This window comes from Trichomycterus rosablanca, chromosome 8 (assembly GCF_030014385.1).
Source record: "Trichomycterus rosablanca isolate fTriRos1 chromosome 8, fTriRos1.hap1, whole genome shotgun sequence".
NCBI lineage: Eukaryota > Metazoa > Chordata > Actinopteri > Siluriformes > Trichomycteridae > Trichomycterus > Trichomycterus rosablanca.
The window spans coordinates 41,603,819-41,628,818 of NC_085995.1; the positions used below are offsets into that span (position 1 = coordinate 41,603,819).

The following is a 25,000-nucleotide window of genomic DNA, read 5'->3' on the forward strand; positions in this document are numbered from 1 at the left end:
TGAGACATGCCCATGGTCACCAGGCTCCAGAGGAAGATGGGCGAGAAGACGGAGCGACGGAACGGAACCGAGGCTGCAGGAGAGAGAGAGCAGGAGATCAGGTTAGTGTATCGGGTCTCATCCCCAAAGTAACTCATGATCAGGCGTCTACAAACTTTTGGCTCTACAGTGTAGAATTACTGCAGAGGTACAGTAGAGGTACAGTAGAGGTACAGCAGAGGTACAGCAGAGGTGCTGCAGAGGTACAGCAGAGGTACAGTAGAGGTACAGTAGAGGTGCTGCAGAGGTACAGCAGAGGTACAGTAGAGGTACAGCAGAGGTACAGTAGAGGTACAGTAGAATTACTGCAGAGGTACAGTAGAGGTACTGTAGAGGTACAGTAGAGGTACAGAAGAGGTACAGCAGAGGTACAGTAGAATTACTGCAGAGGTACAGTAGAGGTACAGTAGAGGTACAGTAGAATTACTGCAGAGGTACAGTAGAATTACTGCAGAGGTACAGTAGAGGTACAGTAGAATTACTGCAGAGGTACAGTAGAGGTGCTGCAGAGGTACAGCAGAGGTACAGTAGAGGTACAGCAGAGGTACTGTAGAGGTACAGTAGAGGTACAGTAGAATTACTGCAGAGGTACAGTAGAGGTACAGTAGAGGTACTGTAGAGGTACAGTAGAGGTACAGTAGAGGTACAGAAGAGGTACAGCAGAGGTACTGTAGAGGTACAGCAGAATTACTGCAGAGGTACAGTAGAGGTACAGTAGAGGTACAGCAGAGGTACAGCAGAGGTACAGTAGAGGTACAGTAGAATTACTGCAGAGGTACAGTAGAGGTACTGTAGAGGTACAGTAGAGGTACAGTAGAGGTACAGTAGAAGTACAGTAGAGGTACAGCAGAATTACTGCAGAGGTACAGTAGAGGTACAGTAGAATTACTGCAGAGGTACAGTAGAATTACTGCAGAGGTACAGTAGAGGTACAGCAGAGGTACAGTAGAGGTACAGTAGAGGTACAGTAGAGGTACAGTAGAGGTACTGCAGAGGTGCTGCAGGATTTAAGGACAGAATGGCTGATAAATCTGAGCCTGAAGAGACGCTGGACATAAAAAATAACAAATAATGGAATTTGGAATTCAGACAATATTAGAGGTTTAGGAACCACGTCTGGGTATCAGACACCCCCCCCCCCACACACACACACCCACACCCACACACCGCTCAAAGTTATACCAGCACCATACAGAGGAGATAAAAGTGACTGAACTTCGTCACCGTCTGGGTCTCTGAACTGAGCAGAACTTCTGACCCACATCAGTGTTACTGTACTGAGCTGAATCTCCAAACCCACTCACACACACACACACTTCAACACACACTCACACACACACTCACCTAAACACACACTCACCTAAACACACACACTCACCTAAACACACACACACTTCAACACACTCTCACCTAAACACACACACACCTAAACACACACACTCACCTAAACACACACACACACACTTCAACACACTCTCACCTAAACACACACACACACACTCACCTAAACACACACACACTTCAACACACTCTCACCTAAACACACACACACCTAAACACACACACTCACCTAAACACACACACACACACTTCAACACACTCTCACCTAAACCCACTCACACACACACTCACCTAAACACACACACACACACACACACACACTTCAACACACACTCACCTAAACACACACACACCTAAACACACACACTCACCTAAACACACACACACACACACTCACCTAAACACACACACACACACACACACACTCACCTAAACACACACACACACACACTTCAACACACACTCACCTAAACACACACACACCTAAACACTCACCTAAACACACACACACACACACACACTCACCTAAACACACACACACACACACACACACTTCAACACACACTCACCTAAACACACACACACCTAAACACACACACACACTTCAACACACACTCACCTAAACACACACACACACACACACTTCAACACACACTCACCTAAACACACACACACACACACACACACACTTCAACACACACTCACCTAAACACACACACACACACTTCAACACACACTCACCTAAACACACACACACACAGACACACTTCAACACACACTCACCTAAACACACACACACACACACACACACACTTCAACACACACTCACCTAAACACACACACACACACACACACACACACTTTAACACACACTCAGCTGTCCCCTTTAATTCTGTAACATTTTATGTGCAATTCAACACCAGGACACTTTTATACACAACAGCTGTGTGTGTGTGTGTGTGTGTGTGTGTGTGTGTGTGTGTGTGTGTGTGTGTGTGTGTGAGAGAGAGATACCAGTGGTGTTTGTCGTGTGTGTGTGTGTGTGCATGTGTCTGTGTGTGAGAGAGAGATACCAGTGGTGTTTGTTGTGTGTGTGTGCATGTGTGTGTGCTTGTGGGTGTATGTTTGTGTTTGTGTGTGTGTGTGTGTGTGTGTGTGTGTGTGTGATTACAGTACTGTTGGTGTATGTGTGTGTGTGTCTGTATGCGTGTGTGTGGGAGTGTGTTTGTGATGTGTGTGTGTGTATGTATGTACAGTGTATCACAAAAGTAAGTACACCCCTCACATTTCTGCAAATATTTCATTATATCTTTTCATGGGACAACACTATAGAAATAAAACTTGGATATAACTTAGAGTAGTCAGTGTAGAGCTTGTATAGCAGTGTAGATTTACTGTCTTCTGAAAATAACTCAACACACAGCCATTAATGTCTAAATGGCTGGCAACATAAGTGAGTACACCCCACAGTGAACATGTCCAAATTGTGCCCAAAGTGTCAATATTTTGTGTGACCACCATTATTATCCAGCACTGCCTTAACCCTCCTGGGCATGGAATTCACCAGAGCTGCACAGGTTGCTACTGGAATCCTCTTCCACTCCTCCATGATGACATCACGGAGCTGGTGGATGTTAGACACCTTGAACTCCTCCACCTTCCACTTGAGGATGCGCCACAGGTGCTCAATTGGGTTTAGTCCATCACCTTTACCTTCAGCTTCCTCAGCAAGGCAGTTGTCATCTTGGAGGTTGTGTTTGGGGTCGTTATCCTGTTGGAAAACTGCCATGAGGCCCAGTTTTCGAAGGGAGGGGATCATGCTCTGTTTCAGAATGTCACAGTACATGTTGGAATTCATGTTTCCCTCAATGAACCGCAGCTCCCCAGTGCCAGCAACACTCATGCAGCCCAAGACCATGATGCTACCACCACCATGCTTGACTGTAGTTGATGCAGTGTGCGGCGTATGGTCTGAGCACTGACAGGCTGACCTCCCACGTCTTCAACCTCTGCAGCAATGCTGGCAGCACTCATGTGTCTATTTTTTAAAGCCAACCTCTGGATATGACGCCGAACACGTGGACTCGACTTCTTTGGTCGACCCTGGCGAAGCCTGTTCCGAGTGGAACCTGTCCTGGAAAACCGCTGTATGACCTTGGCCACCATGCTGTAGCTCAGTTTCAGGGTGTTAGCAATCTTCTTATAGCCCAGGCCATCTTTGTGGAGAGCAACAATTCTATTTCTCACATCCTCAGAGAGTTCTTTGCCATGAGGTGCCATGTTGAATATCCAGTGGCCAGTATGAGAGAATTGTACCCAAAACACCAAATTTAACAGCCCTGCTCCCCATTTACACCTGGGACCTTGACACATGACACCAGGGAGGGACGACGACACATTTGGGCACAATTTGGACATGTTCACTGTGGGGTGTACTCACTTATGTTGCCAGCTATTTAGACATTAATGGCTGTGTGTTGAGTTATTTTCAGAAGACAGTAAATCTACACTGTTATACAAGCTGTACACTGACTACTCTAAGTTATATCCAAGTTTTATTTCTATAGTGTTGTCCCATGAAAAGATATAATGAAATATTTGCAGAAATGTGAGCGGTGTACTCACTTTTGTGATACACTGTATGTATGTATGCGTGTGTGTGGGAGTGTGTTTGTGATGTGTGTGTGTATGTATGTATGTATGTATGTATGTATGTGTGTGTGTGTGTGTTTGTGTCTGCGTGTGCTGGTGTGTGTGATGTGTGTATGTGTGTGTGTGTGTGTGTGTGTGTGTGTGTGTGTGTGTGTGTGTGATGTGACCTACTGGTGGTGTTTGGGACCGGATCTGTTGTGGTGTTGGCTGAGTGATCCAGTTGATCCTCTGTTTTCTCCAGTGAGGTGAGGGCGTGTTTGTGAGAGTCGTTTCCTGGGCGTGTCTTCTTCCTGTTACACAAACACCAACACAGTTCAGTCTTTACTGTACAGGATCAAACACCAACAATCCAACACCAGGAACAACCACAACACCTACACCAACACCTACAACACCTACACCAACACCTACACTTACAACACCTACACCAACACCTACACTTACAACACCTACACCAACACCTAAAACACCTACATCTACACCAACACCTACACCACCTACATCTACACATACATCTACACCAACACCTACAACACCTACACCAACACTTACAACACCTACACTTACAACACCTACACCAACACCTACACTTACAACACCTACACCAACACCTACAACACCTACATCTACACCAACACCTACACCACCTACAACAACACATACATCTACACCAACACCTACATCTACACCAACACCTACATCTACACCAACACCACCTACACCACCTACACCTCCAACAACACCTACACCTACATCTACACCAACACCTACAACACCTACACTTACAACACCTACACCAACACCTACAACACCTACACTTACAACACCTACACCAACACCTACACCACCTACATCTACACCAACACCTACACCACCTACATCTACACCAACACCTACATCTACACCAACACCTACAACACCTACACTTACAACACCAACACTTACAACACCTACACCAACACCTACACCACCTACATCTACACCAACACCTACACCACCTACAACAACACATACATCTACACCAACACCTACATCTACACCAACACCTACATCTACACCAACACCACCTACACCACCTACACCTCCAACAACACCTACACCTACAACTACACCAACACTACCAACAACACCTACACTTACATCTCAGTCCTTCAGATCTTTCTGCTGTTTGTAAATGGAAACTTTATCCAGATATATTTGGACATGCCCAGTTCCACTTCACTGAGTCTCTCTATAAGAAAACAATGTAGGAAAGAAAGGCTAGCACATGCTTCCTCCAGGACATCTGCCAGCCAACTGCATGGTAAAGAGTTCCGCTCACTAGATGTTTTTGGGTGGGTCACCTCGTTATGAGGTTCTACAGGCTCAGATCTCACTTTCATTTTATGGTTCACTACTAGTTCATGCTTACTACAGCTGGTGACTTCTCTGTGCCCATATAAAGAGAGTTTTTTTTTTTTTTTTTTTTTTTAATTTTTTTTAATTTTTTTTTTTTTTTTTTCCTTTTTCTCCCATTTTAGCGCATCCAATTGTTCAATTAGCATCGTGCTTCCTCTCTGTCTATGCCGAACCCTGCCCTGACGGAGGTGATTGAAGCTAACCCGTATCCCCTCCGAAACACGAGCAGCAGCCAGATGCATCTTTGCCACCCACACATTGACGAGTTTGGCGCCACCTAGCGTTGCATGCGGAGAGACACACCCTAAGGGCACCCTCTCCCATCTCTGTGTAAGCGCCTCCAATCAGCCGGCAGAGAACGCAATCGCATTCTGACAGAGAGAGACCCACATCCGGTTCTTTGTCCCACCCCCCACATGAGCAACCGGCCAATCGTTGCTCATATAGCCACTCAGCTTCGAACCGGTAAAGCAAGGCTGGATTCGATACCACGCTCTTAGAATCCAGCCCTGGTTGCAGCGCGTTTCTTTTTACCGCTGCGCCACCTGAGCGGCTTAAAGAGGGTTAGTTTGACTGCACCTAGTAAAAAGTCTACAACTGTACTGTCCACAGTCAAGCTGGCTTTTCATCAGGGTTAATGACTGTCACTAAGGAAATGAGGTCCTGTTGGTGTTCTGTGTTCTTTATAGTGAGTGAAGTAAAACTCGAGCTGTATATACGGGCACAGAGAAGTCACAGCTGAGGGATTGAGAGGCTGTGAATGAATGTATTAAGTTGGTTTGAGACTGACCTCTGGTCCATCTCCTCGGGCGTGGGGAACGCCTCCACCGGCCAGTTCAGGAAACAGTTCAGGAACACCAGAGACGCCAGTCCAGCCCAAACCCACATGATCACGGTGAAGGACACGCCCGCGTCGTACACCAGCTACGGGGGGGTGGGGTGGGGGGGGTGATTACAATACACACAATCATTCATCAGATTTCTGCTGCAGTAAGTGGATTTGCAAAACTTCAGAAACTCCTCCAGCTTCATCTCAAACCTCTGTCTCATTCCTACAGAAGATCCAAACCTAAAAGCTCCAGCAGACCTGAGGAGGGTTCCTCCAGGGTTCCTCTGTGTGTGTGTGTGTGTGTGTGTGTGTGTGCTGGACTGATGTTTGTAGAACCTCATTGATGAGGATTAAATGACTGAAATGCTGATCATATGTATAAACAGAAAAGCTGCTCTTCACGTCACATGCTCACCTTGACTCCAGGGAAGGTCACGGCAGATGAAGCGTAGGAGCCGATCATCAGCGACAGGACCGTGGAGCTCAGGTTCCCAAAAATGTTGGGCAGCTGGAACAAGAGGAACAGGAACACCAACATGTTTCATTTTAATGTTACACCATAATTCTGCTCCACCACCATCTCCTAACCTGACCCTGCTTCTCCATCTCCTAACCTGACCCCGCTTCACCATCTCCTAACCTGACCCTGCTTCACCATCTCCTAACCTGACCCTGCTTCTCCATCTCCTAACCTGACCCCGCTTCACCATCTCCTAACCTGACCCTGCTTCACCATCTCCTAACCTGTCCCTGCTTCACCATCTCCTAACCTGACCCTGCTTCACCATCTCCTGACCTGACCCGCTTCACCATCTCCTAACCTGACCCCGCTTCACCATCTCCTAACCTGTCCCTGCTTCACCATCTCCTAACCTGACCCTGCTTCACCATCTCCTGACCTGACCCGCTTCACCATCTCCTAACCTGACCCCGCTTCACTATCTCCTAACCTGACCCCGCTTCACCATCTCCTAACCTGACCCCGCTTCACCATCTCCTGACCTGACCCCGCTTCACCATCTCCTGACCTGACCCCACTTCACCATCTCCTAACCTGACCCTGCTTCACCATCTCCTGACCTGACCCCGCTTCACCATCTCCTGACCCCACTTCACCATCTTCTGACCTGACCCCGCTTCACCATCTCCTGACCTGACCCCGCTTCACCGCTTCTCCATCTCCTGACCTGACCCCGCTTCACCATCTCCTGACCTGACCCGCTTCACCGCTTCTCCATCTCCTGACCCTGCTTCTCCATCTCCTGACCTGACCCCGCTTCACCATCTCCTGACTTGACCCCGCTTCACCGCTTCTCCATCTCCTGACCCTGCTTCTCCATCTCCTGACCTGACCCCGCTTCACCATCATCTCCTGACCTGACCCCGCTTCACCATCTCCTGACCTGACCCCGCTTCTCCAACATATCTCCTGACCACACCCTTTTTATCTTTCACTTTCTTACACACACACACACACACAGAGTGTGTACTGAACGGTGATGGTGTGTGTGTGTGTGTGTGTGTGAGCGCTGACGTACAGGTTTCACTTATTTAAACAATTTGTTAGGTAGAACAAGCGCGACACACCCACAATCCTCCTGAGTGTTTGTTTAAAGAGTGGAACTACCTCACCTACACACACTCTCACACACACACACACACACACACACACACACACACACTCACTCACTCACACACACACACGGGTGAGGGAATCCTGTTTGGGTGTAGTACAAGGATCCACCAAACGCTCGTGTGACGTCTTTTGACAGGAAGTCAGTGATGATCTGAGCAGGATGATGCCACGCCTCATTCTGTACAGAGTGCGTGTGCTAGACCGGTCTGTCGGCCTGATGGTTTGAAGCCTCGTGTTTTAAGGTTATGACGCTTCAGTGGTGTCACATGATCACGTTTCAGCCATGTTTACAGGTACAACACACCTACTGCTGACTGAACAATGTGTGTGTGTGTGTGTGTACTTCTGTATATGTGTGTGTGTGTGTGTGTGTGTGTGTGTGTGTGTATAGTGTGTGTACAGTGTGTAGTGTGTACAGTGTGTATGTGTATAGTGTGTGTGTGTATAGTGTGTGTACAGTGTGTAGAGTGTGTGTGTATAGTGTGTGTGTGTGTGTGTGTATGTGTGTACTTCTGTATATGTGTGTATGTGTGTATGTGTGTGTATAGTGTGTGTACAGTGTGTAGAGTGTGTAGAGTGTGTATGTGTATAGTGTGTGTGTGTGTGTGTGTGTGTGTTGTTGTTGGATTAAACAGAGACGCTGGACTTTCTGCGATCTGAATTTCCATGAACTGAATGAAAGAGCCGGTTGTGCTTCTCACAGACCAGAATTTCCACTACGCATGTAAACACACACACACACACGCGCACACACACACACGCGCACACACACACACACGCACACACACGCTGGAATGTGTAGAAGTTTACATGTGAAGGCGTGTGTGTGTGTGTGTGTGTGTGTGTGTGTGTGTGTGTGTGTGTGCGTGTGTGTGTGTGAGTCAGTTTGATGGCAGCTGGAGTTGGATGCAAATTTCACACACTGTGGACGGAGGAGAGCAGAACATCTACAGCAGGGTGAGGAGAAGCTTACAGGAGGGCGTGAGGTCAATACCCTACACGTCCTTGTATGTTTTAGGGAAGGACAGTGGGCGGAGCTTTATGCAGAAGGTGTGTTACAACTTAGGGCTGTGATTGGTAGAAACGATGTAGGTCATCTATTTTAATGCACACACACACACACACACACACACACACACACACACCTGTACAGAAACTCGGACCGCATGATTAACCTCACGCGCTCCACACCAAAACAAACACCCTCCGTCTCTCAGTGTGTGTTCCTACCGTAAGAGACGTGAAGGTCAAACAGATTCCTCCAAAACCGTTCAGGGAGAGAGCCAGGAAGATGAGGGCCGAGAGAGCTGGAGAGAGACAGACAGACAGAGAGAGAGAGAGAGAGACAGACAGTAATGAGAAACAACAGAGATCTAAAACATCTCAGCATGACAGAACCAACACCAAAATTCTTGAATGGTTCCTTTAAATGTGGACAGAGGAGAATTTCACCTTCAGAATCCTCAACTCAAATGTTAACCAATGTTTTACCAACGTCCTCGGGCAACACAGCAACACACTCGCTCACCTGCACCGAGGTTCCACCTAAAGTTCAACTCTTGTCAGGAGGCCAAATTAATTTACATTTTATTATTTCCCTGTTTTGCATCATTTTAATTTTTATTAATTTAAATTTTTTTGGGATAAAAACTAGATTTGACCTCTGGTAACCTTTGCTGCCAACCTGACTGACCACTTAGTGGACACGACCGGACGCGTCAGAGAGACGAGAGGCCGGATGAGGTGCAGTTCCATCCCAACAGGCTTTACCCTGGAAAACATGTGACCAGCGGCTTCACTCAAAGGTCACCAAAGGTTACCAGAGGTTATCAAAGGTTATTGAGGTTACCAGAGGTTATTAAAGGTCATCAGAGGTTATCAAAGGTTATTAAGGTTACCAGAGGTTATTAAAGGTCATGAGAGGTTATCAAAGGTTATTAAGGTTACCAGAGGTTATTAAAGGTCATCAGAGGTTATCAAAGGTTACCAGAGGTCAAATCTGGTTTTTATCCAGTTAGTAAACTGAAGGGCTGTAACGTAGTTCAGCTGAACACCAGGTTTCCTCAGACACACACACAATGCAAGGAAAAAGTATTCACCCCCGTCTGATTTCACACTTGCACTAACAAGGTGTGTGTGTGTGTGTGTGTGTGTGTGTGTGTGTGTGTGTGTGTGTGTGTGTGTGTGTGTGTGTGTGTGTGTGTGTGTGTGTGTAGTGCTCAATGCTACTCGAATTTGATTTGAAAAAATGCTGGCACGTCTTTCAACGTTCGATCCTGCATGAATGAACCTGTAATATTTTAATAATAAGGTTCTTTATACAATAATATCAGTCCACTGGTTCGACATGTTTGTGTAGATGTAGCACAATGATTCAAACCTAAAACCAGCAAGCTAAACACTAACGGTTCCCCCCCGTCCCCAAAACCAGCAAACTAAACACTAACGGTTCCCCCCTGTCCCCAAAACCAGCAAACTAAACACTAACGGTTCCCCCCTGTCCCCAAAACCAGCAAACTAAACACTAACGGTTCCCCCCCACCCCCAAAACCAGCAAACTAAACACTAACGGTTCCCCCCCACCCCCAAAACCAGCAAACTAAACACGAACGGTTCCCCCCTGTCCCCAAAACCAGACCAGCAGCCGTGAGGAAAATTTCAGCAGGAGAATGGAGAGCACGAGAACCGGGACCAGCATTACGTGATGAGTGGATTTAGGGAGGAGCGTCATTAAACGAGTGCAGACACGATCAGAGGTGCAGGATTAAACAAGCGCCCCAGTGAAAGTGAATCAGAACAGTACACACGTTTACTGTGTAGGAGAACATGATAAAATCATGCATGGTGAGAATCCCAGTCCTCATGTTCCAGCAGATGATTTTATTCCTGTATTAGATGTGAAGTGAATGAATTTGATCTAAATGTTTATCATGTTTGTGTTTGATTTACCGTTGGGCTGATACGCTGATACAGACATCATGGCACAGGAGAGAGCAAAACACGCACTGAGAGAGAGACAGAGAGAGAGACAGAGAGAGAGAGACAGAGAGAGAGACAGACAGTTCAGATGAATTTCTGCTGTATTTCTGCTCCACTTTCTTTAATCATGTTTATATTTTTTATGTGAAGCTGCTTCGTCTTTATTCTGTTTCATTGATTTACTGTTTGTTTCCTGATCGCTTCTTTTCACCTGACAGGGGGCGGAGTCTAACAGACAACAGCGTTGTGTGTGGAGAGACACACTACTATTCATGATCTTCCTCCCCCGGTGCAGACGCCTCGACCGACCAGCAGAGGCCGCAATTACACCAGCGCTGAGAAACGCTGTTTTACAGACGCACAGTGTGTCTGTGCAGCCGCCCGGCCGACTGATAGCACAGCCTGAGATCTTAGCACGTGTAGGCTAGTGTTTTTCATTCTGGTTTGTAACAAATCACCCTTTAATTCTTTTATTTGTTGCTAAATATTGACTTCAGGTGTTTTGACTACGCTCCTGACAACAGCTCTATAAAATCAATTCTTTACAGCAGAGTGGAGCCTGTTATAGCTACAAGAGGGGTGCCATTTATCTGACAAGTTCATGCTCAGGTGTCCACATACTTCTGATCATATAGAGTACATATACTGGAATGTTTACATTTTTAGTGACCAAATACACTGTAAGCACTTGAAAGGTACGGGCGTGGCTTATGGGAGCAACACAGGCAACTTGGCAGTGATGGGACTAGAACCAATGACCTTTCGATTATTGATGCAGTATTTAAATCATAAGCTCGCAGTGCTGCGCTGGAATACGGTGGCATCCCGCTGCTGTCTCACAGGTTTGTTTGCTGTGATACAAACACACAAAGCGAGACCCCGCCCTACGCAATTAGGGGTCCCTTAGGGGCCCCCCCACCGTACCAAACACGAGGTACAAACCCAGACCAGATGATTCGGTGGTTCTGTTCCCTGTGCTGTGTTTGCTGCAGCTGTAATAATCAGGGTGACGTGGTTACTGAGGATGAACGAGTGACTGAGTGATGGTGAAGGTTCTCGTACCTCCCGGTGAGGCGCAGCGGGCGGGGCCCGTACCGGTCCATCAGGATGCCCAGTGGCAGTGTGGCAGCGCTCAGAAGAAAGGAGCCGATGGTGAAGCCCAGGTTCAGCATCTCCTCCTGCTCCACGCAGCTCGGCCACTCCTCCTCACCGTCGCTGCTTCCGTTACTCGCCGCCGCCACCGCCGGCTCCGTCTCATTTCCTTCTGGAGAGAGAAGAGGAAGTGAAAACCGACCCGGGTCTGATTTACTCCCGGCTGGAGTTAGGATCCTGAGGTACCTGAGCAGAGGTGCGAGTAGAAGCCCTCGCCCTTCAGCATGATGAGCAGAGATCCCCACCCCAGCAGCACGGCAGAGAACCCCAGGTTCTCCACCACCGCCGTGCAGGCCATCCACCATCGTCTCCGGATCGCCTGATCCAGCGAGGGCGCCATCATGCTCGAACCTGAGATTCTGAGGCTGTCTGTAAAAAACACAGCTTTAATTATCGCCATCAATCAACAGTGTCACTATATCAGTTTTATAGATTTATAAAGACTTAATGAATTTATAAAGAATTAATGAATTCAGCAAAATATAGCAGCATCAGGATTATTAAATAATAAAAACACAAATAATAACACAAAACACACCAGAAATAACCCAGTCTGAACTTTACATTACATTTACATATCAGCATTTAGCAGGCACCTGTTATCCAAAGTGACTTACACTTGAGACTGTATACACTGAAAGCAATTGAGGGTTAAGGGCCTTGCTCAAGGGCCCAACAGTGGTAAGCTGGCAGATGAGGGGCTTGAACCAGCAACCTTTCAATTACTGCATTTACATTTTCTGCATTTAGCAGACTTACAGTAGTGTGACAGTATACTGTCTAAGCAATTGACGGTCAAGGGCCCAACAGTGGCAACCTGGCAGTGGTGGGACTTGAACCAGTGACCTTTCGATTACTAGTCCAGTACCTTAACCGCTAGGCTACATCTGCCCTGGTCCAAAATCATGATATTATCTATTATCTGTATATTTATTATTTATTTATCCTCAGGTATTTCCTCTGTACTCCTGCTGTGATGAGACTCGGTTATAAATCCCGCTGGACTCGTCCTTACAGTCCTGATCAGATCGTTAGTTTTGGGACGGGAGTAAAAACTGATGAATGTAAATATGAATGTTTGGAGTTTGAACTTTCACGTCTCTGTGATTTTCAGACTCGATCATAAATCTCTCGATCACACAGCAGTGAGAGAATCATCAGCACGTCGTGATGGGTTCATGTATTATTTATGTACGACGCTTCAGGATGGGTTGATTTTATTTTTTAGGGTTCAATTGGGGTTTATATTCAGACCCAGCTCGACTCCACACCCACCACATTCCTGATCAGGATAAAGCAGGAATGAAAGCGAAGGTAAGAATAATAAATAAAGAAATAAATATGATATGTGGAGATTTCTCAGTCTGGTACTGACTGTTGGGGTTCAGTGCTGTTCTGGGATGGAACATTTATTATTATTATTATTATTATTATTATTATTATTGTTATTGTTACTGTTATTATTATATTTGTAGGGTTCAGTGTTTTCTGGTGATTCAGCAGTAAAAACAGAAACCAAACGTCAATAAAATATCCAATATAATGCATTTTTATTATCAGATTTTATATAAGATTATTTTTATATACGATTTATTGTATATAATATTATTTTTATATGAGATTATTTTAAATATAAGATTATTTTATATAAGATTATTTTTATATAAAATTATTTTAAGATTAAGATTATTTTAAGATGAGATAAGATTATTTTTTACATTAAATTAAGACATTACATAAGATTATTGTATATAAAGTTTTATATAAGTCTATTTTTTTTATAAGATTAAGATTTTATATGAAGTCACAGTAAAAACCCACTGACTTCTTCAAACTGTAGGACCGGGACCCTAAGACGTATTTTGTGGCCCCTGTGTGGGCCCCCGGGACAGATTTAGATTTAGTCACATTTATAATAATTTTAGAGTTTAACAGTAACAGTAATAATCACTCAGATTTTTCTGTATTAGACTTTAATACATCACTTATTACCATATATAATAACATAATGAGTTTTGCATGTTTTCCAGGTGTTCATGTGGAAACCTTTGGGTACTTTTGGTCCTTCAACCTCCCAAAACACATGCAGTAGGTGGGTTGGCTGCTCTTATTCGTCAGTAAGTGTGTGTGTGTGAGTGAATGTGTGTTTTGCCTCTGGATAGATTTTTGCTTCGGGACGAGTGTTTACAGGTGGAACTGGACTCACCGTGACCCTGACCAGGATAAAGCACAAGTACAAATGAATAAATTACCAGACCCGGGTTCGAATCTCAGTAGTGCTATCGTCCAGCCGGGCGTATACACAGACCTGTCTGGTTATGTCTGGGGGGAGGGAGGTGATTGGTGGATCATAGTAACTGGTAACCAGTTTAGTAAACACCAGTCCGGCTGGTTTGTTTGCTACACCAGCAGGCAGGATCTGGGCGGCGTGATATCAGATGACACGGGTCAGGCTAGGCCACGTCGCCAGCGTTTGGACAGCGGGGGGTTAGCATGTTCTCGTGTCATGTGTTTTCTTTGCACTCTGATCATGTGATGTGTGTGGAGGGGAACCGCCGCCGTGTCCTTACATGAGGAGGTGAGTGTGGAGGTGAGTGAGGAGCGAGTAAGGAGGTGAATGAGGAGGTGAGTGAGGAGGTGAGTGAGGAGGTGAGTGAGGACCGAGTGAGGAGGTGAGTGAGGAGGTGAGTGAGGAGGTGAGTAAGGAGGTGAGTGAGGAGGTGAGTGAGGAGGCGAGTAAGGAGGTGAATGAGGAGGTGAGTGAGGAGGTGAGTGAGGAGGTGAGTGAGGAGGTGAGTGAGGACCGAGTGAGGAGGTGAGTGAGGAGGTGAGTGAGGAGGTGAGTGAGGAGCGAGTAAGGAGGTGAGTGAGGAGGTGAGTGAGGAGGTGAGTAAGGAGGTGAGTGAGGAGGTGAGTGAGGAGGCGAGTAAGGAGGTGAATGAGGAGGTGAGTGAGGAGGTGAGTGAGGAGGTGAGTGAGGAGGTGAGTGAGGACCGAGTGAGGAGGTGAGTGAGGAGGTGAGTGAGGAGGTGAGTGAGGAGGCGAGTAAGGAGGTGAATGAGGAGGTGAGTGAGGAGGTGAGTGAGGAGGTGAGTGAGGACCGAGTGAGGAGGTGAGTGAAGAGGTGAGTGAGGAGGTGAGTAAGGAGGTGAGTGAGGAGGTGAGTGAGGAGGCGAGTAAGGAGGTGAATGAGGAGGTGAGTGAGGAGGTGAGTGAGGAGGTGAGTGAGGACCGAGTGAGGAGGTGAGTGAGGAGGTGAGTGAGGAGGTGAGTAAGGAGGTGAGTGAGAAGGTGAGTGAGGACCGAGTGAGGAGGTGAGTGAGGAGGTGAGTAAGGAGGTGAGTGAGAAGGTGAGTGAGGAGGTGAGTAAGGAGGTGAGTGAGGAGGTGAGTGAGGAGGCGAGTAAGGAGGTGAATGAGGAGGTGAGTGAGGAGGTGAGTGAGGAGGTGAGTGAGGACCGAGTGAGGAGGTGAGTGAGGAGGTGAGTGAGGAGGTGAGTGAGGACCGAGTGAGGAGGTGAGTGAGGAGGTGAGTGAGGACCGAGTGAGGAGGTGAGTGAGGAGGTGAGTGAGGAGGTGAGTAAGGAGGTGAGTGAGAAGGTGAGTGAGGAGGTGAGTAAGGAGGTGAGTGAGGAGGCGAGTGAGGAGGCGAGTAAGGAGGTGAATGAGGAGGTGAGTGAGGAGGTGAGTGAGGAGGTGAGTGAGGACCGAGTGAGGAGGTGAGTGAGGAGGTGAGTGAGGAGGTGAGTGAGGACCGAGTGAGGAGGTGAGTGAGGAGGTGAGTGAGGAGGTGAGTGAGGAGGTGAGTGAGGACCGAGTGAGGAGGTGAGTGAGGAGGTGAGTGAGGAGGTGAGTAAGGAGGTGAGTGAGGAGGTGAATGAGGAGGTGAGTGAGGAGGTGAGTGAGGAGGTGAGTGAGGACCGAGTGAGGAGGTGAGTGAGGAGGTGAGTGAGGAGGTGAGTGAGGAGGTGAGTGAGGACCGAGTGAGGAGGTGAGTAAGGAGGTGAGTGAGGAGGTGAGTGAGGAGGTGAGTGAGGAGGTGAGTGAGGACCGAGTGAGGAGGTGAGTGAGGAGGTGAGTGAGGAGGTGAGTGAGGAGGTGAGTAAGGAGGTGAGTGAGAAGGTGAGTGAGGAGGTGAGTAAGGAGGTGAGTGAGGAGGTGAGTGAGGACCGAGTGAGGAGGTGAGTAAGGAGGTGAGTGAGGAGGTGAGTGAGGAGGTGAGTGAGGAGGTGAGTGAGGACCGAGTGAGGAGGTGAGTGAGGAGGTGAGTGAGGAGGTGAGTGAGGAGGTGAGTAAGGAGGTGAGTGAGGAGGTGAATGAGGAGGTGAGTGAGGAGGTGAGTGAGGAGGTGAGTGAGGACCGAGTGAGGAGGTGAGTGAGGAGGTGAGTGAGGAGGTGAGTGAGGAGGTGAGTGAGGAGGTGAGTGAGGAGGTGAGTGAGGACCGAGTGAGGAGGTGAGTGAGGAGGTGAGTGAGGAGGTGAGTGAGGACCGAGTGAGGAGGTGAGTAAGGAGGTGAGTGAGGAGGTGAGTGAGGAGGTGAGTGAGGTGAGTAAGGAGGCGAGTAAGGAGGTGAATGAGGAGGTGAGTGAGGAGGTGAGTGAGGAGGTGAGTAAGGAGGTGAGTGAGAAGGTGAGTGAGGAGGTGAGTAAGGAGGTGAGTGAGGAGGTGAGTGAGGAGGCGAGTAAGGAGGCGAGTGAGGAGGCGAGTGAGGTGAGTGAGGAGGTGAGTGAGGACCGAGTGAGGAGGTGAGTGAGGAGGTGAGTGAGGACCGAGTGAGGAGGTGAGTAAGGAGGTGAGTGAGGAGGTGAGTGAGGAGGTGAGTGAGGAGGTGAGTGAGGACCGAGTGAGGAGGTGAGTGAGGAGGTGAGTGAGGAGGTGAGTGAGGAGGTGAGTGAGGAGGTGAATGAGGAGGTGAGTGAGGAGGTGAGTGAGGAGGTGAGTGAGGACCGAGTGAGGAGGTGAGTGAGGAGGTGAGTGAGGAGGTGAGTGAGGAGGTGAGTGAGGACCGAGTGAGGAGGTGAGTGAGGAGGTGAGTGAGGAGGTGAGTGAGGAGGTGAGTGAGGACCGAGTGAGGAGGTGAGTGAGGAGGTGAGTGAGGAGGTGAGTAAGGAGGTGAGTGAGAAGGTGAGTGAGGAGGTGAGTAAGGAGGTGAGTGAGGAGGTGAGTGAGGAGGCGAGTAAGGAGGTGAATGAGGAGGTGAGTGAGGAGGCGAGTGAGGACCGAGTGAGGAGGTGAGTGAGGAGGTGAGTGAGGAGGTGAGTGAGGACCGAGTGAGGAGGTGAGTGAGGAGGTGAGTGAGGAGGTGAGTGAGGAGGTGAGTGAGGACCGAGTGAGGAGGTGAGTGAGGAGGTGAGTGAGGAGGTGAGTAAGGAGGTGAGTGAGGAGGTGAATGAGGAGGTGAGTGAGGAGGTGAGTGAGGAGGTGAGTGAGGACCGAGTGAGGAGGTGAGTGAGGAGGTGAGTGAGGAGGTGAGTGAGGGCCGAGTGAGGAGGTGAGTGAGGAGGTGAGTGAGGAGGTGAGTGAGGAGGTGAGTGAGGAGGTGAGTGAGGACCGAGTGAGGAGGTGAGTGAGGAGGTGAGTGAGGAGGTGAGTGAGGAGGTGAGTGAGGACCGAGTGAGGAGGTGAGTGAGGAGGTGAGTGAGGAGGTGAGTGAGGAGGCGAGTGAGGAGGCGAGTGAGGTGAGTGAGGAGGCGAGTGAGTGAGGAGGCGAGTAAGGAGGTGAGTGAGGAGGTGAGTGAGGAGGCGAGTGAGGAGGCGAGTGAGGTGAGTGAGGAGGCGAGTGAGTGAGGAGGTGAGTAAGGAGGTGAGTGAGGAGGTGAGTGAGGAGGTGAGTGAGGAGGCGAGTGAGGAGGCGAGTGAGGTGAGTGAGGAGGCGAGTGAGTGAGGAGGCGAGTAAGGAGGTGAGTGAGGAGGTGAGTGAGGAGGCGAGTGAGGAGGTGAGTGAGGAGGTGAGTGAGGACCGAGTGAGGAGGTGAGTGAGGAGGTGAGTGAGGAGGTGAGTGAGGAGGTGAGTGAGGACCGAGTGAGGAGGTGAGTGAGGAGGTGAGTGAGGAGGTGAGTGAGGAGGCGAGTGAGGAGGCGAGTGAGGTGAGTGAGGAGGCGAGTGAGTGAGGAGGCGAGTAAGGAGGTGAGTGAGGAGGTGAGTGAGGAGGCGAGTGAGGAGGCGAGTGAGGTGAGTGAGGAGGCGAGTGAGTGAGGAGGTGAGTAAGGAGGTGAGTGAGGAGGTGAGTGAGGAGGTGAGTGAGGAGGCGAGTGAGGAGGCGAGTGAGGTGAGTGAGGAGGCGAGTGAGTGAGGAGGCGAGTAAGGAGGTGAGTGAGGAGGTGAGTGAGGAGGCGAGTGAGGAGGTGAGTGAGGAGGTGAGTGAGGACCGAGTGAGGAGGTGAGTAAGGAGGTGAGTGAGGAGGTGAGTGAGGAGGTGAGTGAGGTGAGTAAGGAGGTGAGTGAGGAGGTGAGTGAGGAGGCGAGTGAGTGAGGAGGCGAGTAAGGAGGTGAGTGAGGAGGCGAGTGTGGCGCTCGGCGCGCGGTTCAGTGTGTTTAATGGGATTAGACGCAGGCCGCTGCACGCCTTTGTGCTAGCGCAGGGATTACCGCTGAGCGCACGCTGCGAGCTAGCATACACTCAGCCGCGCGCGTGCCCGTGCATTATCCGCTATATTGCTCAGCGGCAGGAGGTCCACTTCATTTCCTTTCAATTTAGCTTCAATAGGAAGAAAAGGAGGAGGAGGAGAACATTCCACGTCTGAGTGGCTCATAAAGGCCTGAGCGGGAGGCGGCGTCTGGAGCCTGGAGCGGTCGGCAGGTCCACGTGAGAGTCGCTTACTGTCAACATGTCCACACCAGTTTACACACCAAACAACAGCAGGGTGTAAAACCTCAGGAACCAGGAGCCTGCAGCGGGGCGGCGCCTCGGGGGCACGGCTCAGGGGGAAGTGGTGGGGCGTCGCCTGGTGGGGGCACGGCTCAGGGGTGGGGCGGCGCCTGGGGGGGGGGAAGTTGGTCATGTAAAGATAAAACTAATCACAGGAGCTGTGCTGAGATACCAGAGGGGAAAAGTTTCATCTGTTTAAATCTCTGGTTCAGACTCGTTCTGTTCTGGTGAAGATGGAGGGATTCCTCCGGTACTGTGGGGTCATGTGAGGAACGCTGGGGTACAGGGATCACCGGCGGTTCGAGGGGGTTTAGATCACATCTCAGACCTCAACACGTCAGTCGTGCTCGTGGTTCAGAGTAGCAGAAAATCAAACCAACGTCCTTCCCAGTTTAATCTTTCTAGCAGACGGGAGTCGGTTTGATCTGATAATCTCAGTACAGTTCATAATAAATCCTGACCTACCAGCATCCCTAACACATCACGATGCTACCACCACAACGTTTCACAGCAACAGAAAGCAAGAAAGACAGACAGATTGACAAACAGACAAAATGAAAGAAAAGAAAGAAAGGAAAAAAAGAGACAGAAAAGCAGACAGACAGAGAAAAAGAAAGAAAAGGAAGAAAGAAGACAGACAGACAGACAGACAGACAGACAGAAAAACAGACAGAAAGACTCAAAAAAGGAATAAAGGAACTAAATGAATAAATAAACTGAATTAATGCTGGTTTATTAATTATGTACAGAAATTAAAACATTATTTATATTTATGATTATTTATATTTGTTCTGATGATACCAGTCTGAGGGGGGCAGACCCGCGCCCTCTCACCGCGTCTCTGTTATTAAAACCCGTCTGAATGCGACTCGTCCTGGTTCAGAAATATTTTAATAGTGGAACAGCACGACGCTGCAGCTTCTACAGTGAGTGTGACGCAGCTGCATGGTCCTGGGTTCGATCCTTGCCTCTCTGCTCACTGTCAGTAAGTGAGTTTTTTATATTCTACCCCTGTCCGGGCTGTATTTCTGCCCACACCTAGCCTTTCAGAACACTTCTTTAACCCAGCCAGCGGTGGATGCTTACAGAGAGCCGTAGTGCGTATGGACAATCACGCTACGCTCCGGGTGTTCCTCCAGCACTCGACCAGCAGGAGTCGCTGTTTCAGCAGTGATGAGGGGAAACTCCATCCGACCCTCCCTCCCTCAGACATGGCCATTCAGTCTTTGTAATGCCTGGCCAGGTTGGTAGCACCTCTCACACTCACAATCAGAACATCAAACTCTTAAGTCTTTACGGACCACAAAACAGTGACGTAACATAACAAATGACCAAGTGTTTTTGGAAAGTAATAAAACCCAAAAGCGCGTGTGTGTGTGTGTGTGTGTGTGTGTGTGTGTGTGTGTGTGTGTGTGTGTGTGTGTGTGTGTGTGTGTGTGTGTGTGTGTGTGTGTGTGTGCAAGTTCACAGACCCAAAACAGGGACCTTCCTATACCAAGAGAACAGAACTAACCATAACAATTGACCAAGTATTAGTGTGTGTGTGTGTGTGTGCGCGTGTGTGTGTGTGAGTTTATAGACCCATAACAGGGACCTTACTACACCAAGAGAACAGAACTGAAGGTAACAATTGATTAAGTATTTTTGGAAAGTAATGAAACCCAAAAGTGTGTGTGTGTGTGTGTGTGTGGACCCAAAACATGGACCTTACTATCCAAAGAGGACAGAATGGAACGTAACAAATGACCAAGTATTTTTGGAAAGTAATTAATGCCAAAAGCATGTTGGTGTGTGTGTGTGTGTGTGTGTGTGCGCGCGCGTGTCACCGTAAGCCGCCATGTGTGTGTGTTTCTTTTCTTTTCTTTTCTTTCACACACACTCAAAACGTCACCAAAACTGGTAAATTCCATATAAAACCAGTGAGGATTCAGGAATCAGCAGTAATGAAGGATCTTATATGAGTTCCATTACTGTTAAATGTTCTACAGGGAGGTTCTTTGTTGGTAATGAAGATCTCAGGAGGTTTTGGGTGAAGCCACGTGTGTGATCAAACTTTAGTGACTTTTAGCTCCAGGTTCCTGATCCTCTCAGTTCGCTTTTATTTAAACACACTGAATAACTCCGAACTTTCTCCTCAGAGTCTCTAAATCAGAATAAATCATAAATAAACTTACTGTGATCTGTGTGGGGGGTTAGCGCTGTGTCGGCAGTGAGGCGGTGAAAGCGGAGCTTCAGGCTGCTGGTTCCTGAACAGTGAAGTGAGTTCGGTAATGGTTTCCAGTTCCTCTCTCTTCTCTCTCTCTCCTCTCTTCTCTCTCCTCTCTTCTCTCTTCTCTCTCCGCCCCTGTAGAAGTAAGAAATCCTCTAAATGTGGAGCTCTAGGGTCGGGGATCTGATCCTCTCTCCTCTCTCTCCTGGTCCTTCCCTCTGTAATGAAGTCAGTTCAGTTCAGCCGCTCCGCTTCAGCTCAGCTCAGATAGTCAATCACTGAAACTGAAACTGCTGCTGTTGTGGCGGGAGTCCAGAAATACCACAGAATCAAACAGTAAAAACAATAAAACTAAAGTATCAGACTCAATAAGAGATAAAGTCAGATCAGATCAGACCAAACAGACTTTTATTATCACACTGAGGGAGAATCTGCAACTTTTATACACGTGTTAATAAATAGAAATATAAAGATATAAATATATATATATATATATATATATATATATACGTATATATATATATATATATATATATAAAGATGTATAAAATATTACAATAACAGTTTAAAGTTTGAGTTTTTAAATGTTCAGCACCACTAAAACATGATCATATACTGCATTATATGGTAGTCAGTTGGTATTTTATTGTACAGTGCCTTTGGGTGTCATGAAAGGCGCTTCTCAAATAAAATTTTACTATTATTATTATTATTATTATTATATTATCATTATTATTTTTATTATTATTATTATTATCATTATTATTATATTATTATTATCATCATTATGTTTATTATTATTATTATTATTATTATATTAGTATTATATTATTATTATTATATTATTATTATTATTATTATTGTATTATTATATTATTATTATTATTATTATTATATTTTTAATATCATTATTGTTTTTATTATTATTATTATTATTATAATTATATTATTAATATTATATTATTAATATTATATTAATATTATATTATTATTATTATTATATTATTGATATTATATTATTATTATTATTATTATTATTATATTGTTATCATTATTATTATTATTATTATTACATTGTTATTATATTACTATTATTAAATTATTATTATATTATTATTATTATTGTTATTATTATTATATACTGGGGTTCGATCCCCAGGCGGGGCGGTCTGAGTCCTTTATGTGTGGAGTTTGCATGTTCTCCCTGTGTCTGTGTGGGTTTCCTCCCACAGTACAGAGGCGTGTAAGTGAGGTGAACTGGAGACACTGAATAGTTCATGACTGTGTTTGATATTAAACCTGAACTGATTAATCTTGTGTAAGCAGTAACGACCCGTCCTGTCATGATGGAACCAGAGTGTAAAACATCACGTTATAATCATGATAAAAAAATATAAATACATTACAATATTTGATTTTAAAAAAATTAAATAGTACATTTTAATAGAATTTTGCTTGGACATGTTTGTGGAAATGGGTGAGATAGTGGTGTGGGAGTGGGAGTGGGTTAGTTTTGATAATTAATAGTAACTGTTTCTAACTGTTTAACCCTCACATTACACCACTAGTATGTTTATGTAATAAATAGTGCACTAGTTACAGAGCTGGTACACACTGTGTAGTACGTACACTGTTCCTATTAAGTACATGTAGAGGTCATAGTGGGAAAAGCTGAGTGTTAATTAGAGTATTAATATAATTTCTGAACATTTGCACCTCCCGGATTATAATGATTCTAAATGTACTGCTGCAGGTTAGGTACTAACTGTAATTCTGCCCTCTGTAGTCATAATTCCTATTAAAATGAGAAGATCATTCATCTGTTCTTATTTAAATCATCTTCAGCAGTTGTGAATTACTGGCAAACCGACCTCGTCAAACCAGTTTAGTTTAATTTAGTTCATTTCATCACTGTACTGGCACATTTCAGCATTTTACTCATTTTAATAATCGCCCAGAGTGTAAAATCATTCACCAGAGTTCATCAGACTTTAGAGAGGGGATGAATTTTTACCTGTGGGATGAATTTGATTATAGATGTGTACAGTATTAGAGAGGGGATGAATTTTTACCTGTGGGATGAATTTGATTATAGATGTGTACAGTATTACTGCAGGAGTGTGTTTATAGTTTCCTATTACACAGTTACTACAGTAATATAACATCACATTACTGTACAGCAAACAGTTCATGCAGGAGGATTTTATATTGTTAATTGTGTGTGTTATATTGTTTTATATTGTGTGTGTGTGTGTGTCCTGGCGCCCCATCCAGGGTGTTACTGTGTGCCTTGCGCCCATTGAAAAGCTGGGATAGGCTCCAGTGCCCCCGTGAGTGAATATAAACAAAATAGTGCTTGCTATTATACTTCTACTACTGATAATAATACGTATTAAATATTACATTAATATTAAGAGAAATGAAAATATCGATACTCTTTTACTAATATAAAAGGTCATTTCTATTATTTCTTTTCTATTATGTTTAATTCTGAAATACTTTTGACTTTAAAACTTGTTTTAAGTTCTTTTCACTTTTAATAAATACATGTTACTTTTAGTTTGATTTATTTTATTTTTATTGAGGTTTTTTCTGTATCGTGTTCTTTGGAAAGTTGATTTGCTGCTCCGTTACAGATGAACACAGTAAAGCTCCTAGGTACAATAAAAAATACCATTAAATAAAGAAAATTAATTCTTAATTATATGTTATTGATATACAGTACCAACCACACACAGAGATAAAATGATATTTTACATGTTCTTTAATTCAGCACAGTTCATTATTTCACTAAAGTCTTTTTTCTACTTTAAGTTCTTAACTCCACAGATGATTAAATTCATGATCACACCTTCAGCACCTCAGCAGGGAGGAAACATCAAAGCTTTCAGCTCAGCAATAAAGGAAAAATGTACAGAATCTCCCCCTTCGCCCCTAAACGTGGTGATTAATTAAAGTTCTGAGCAGGAACCTGCTGAACACACCGGTGACCAATTACATCAAAATCCAGCCTGAAGTTTCCTGGAGCCACCAGAGCAGCTTTAATCAACCTGAGCAGAAGATTTAATCACTTCAGGTCTGAGGAACAGCTGCTCTCCTCTTCTCTTATTAGATTTATTATTACTGAATGTTCTGATTTACACATTATTAATATTTCTCCCCCATCTAAATGTATGTTAGTTTATTCTCATAAAACACCAGCCAGTCACACCAAACCCAGTCACGTCAAACCCAGTCACGTCAAACCCAATCACGTCAAACCCAGTCACGTCAAACCCAGTCACACCAAACCCAGTCACACCAAACCCAGTCACCCCAAACCCAGTCACGTCAAACCCAGTCACGTCAAACCCAGTCACACCAAACCCAGTCACACCAAACCCAGTCACGCCAAACCCAGTCACGTCAAACCCAGTCACGTCAAACCCAGTCACACCAAACCCAGTCACGCCAAACCCAGTCACGCCAAATCCAGTCACGCCAAACCCAGTCAAGTCATCCCAGTCACGTCAAACCCAGTCACCCCAAACCCAGTCACCCCAAACCCAGTCACCCCAAACCCAGTCACTCCAAACCCAGTCACACCAAACCCAGTCACGCCAAACCCAGTCAAGTCATCCCAGTCACGTCAAACCCAGTCATGCCAAACCCAGTCAGAAGTTTTGTGTTAAAGTCAGTTACAAAAAGACCCAAAGCAGCAGGTTATTAGTTCTTGATAATCCTGATAAACAAGTAAATACATAAATTAGTTTTAAATGATTTAAGGGCCAGTGATGGCTCAGTGGTTAAGGTACTGGACTAGTAAACAGAAGGTTCCTGGTACAAGCCCCGCCACCACCAAGTTGCCACTGTTGGGTCCCTGAGCAAGGCCCTTAACCGTCAATTGCTCATCGTGT

At 46.2% G+C, this 25,000-nt stretch overlaps 1 protein-coding gene across 1 annotated transcript in view; it reads right to left on the reverse strand.

The window, feature by feature from the left end:
* Positions 1-12,366, reverse strand: part of slc43a1a (solute carrier family 43 member 1a) — an 18,110-nt gene extending 5,744 nt beyond the window's left edge. The window contains exons 1-8 of the mRNA XM_063000217.1: positions 12,213-12,366; positions 11,937-12,135; positions 10,845-10,900; positions 9,126-9,202; positions 6,675-6,767; positions 6,221-6,354; positions 4,204-4,322; positions 1-73 (exon numbers count right to left, since the gene is read on the reverse strand). The exon at positions 1-73 is cut by the window's left edge and continues 74 nt beyond it. Of these exons, the coding sequence (XP_062856287.1) occupies positions 1-73; positions 4,204-4,322; positions 6,221-6,354; positions 6,675-6,767; positions 9,126-9,202; positions 10,845-10,900; positions 11,937-12,135; positions 12,213-12,366 (905 nt within the window). The remainder of the gene's footprint in view (positions 74-4,203; positions 4,323-6,220; positions 6,355-6,674; positions 6,768-9,125; positions 9,203-10,844; positions 10,901-11,936; positions 12,136-12,212) is intronic.
* Positions 12,367-25,000: the final 12,634 nt, after the last annotated feature.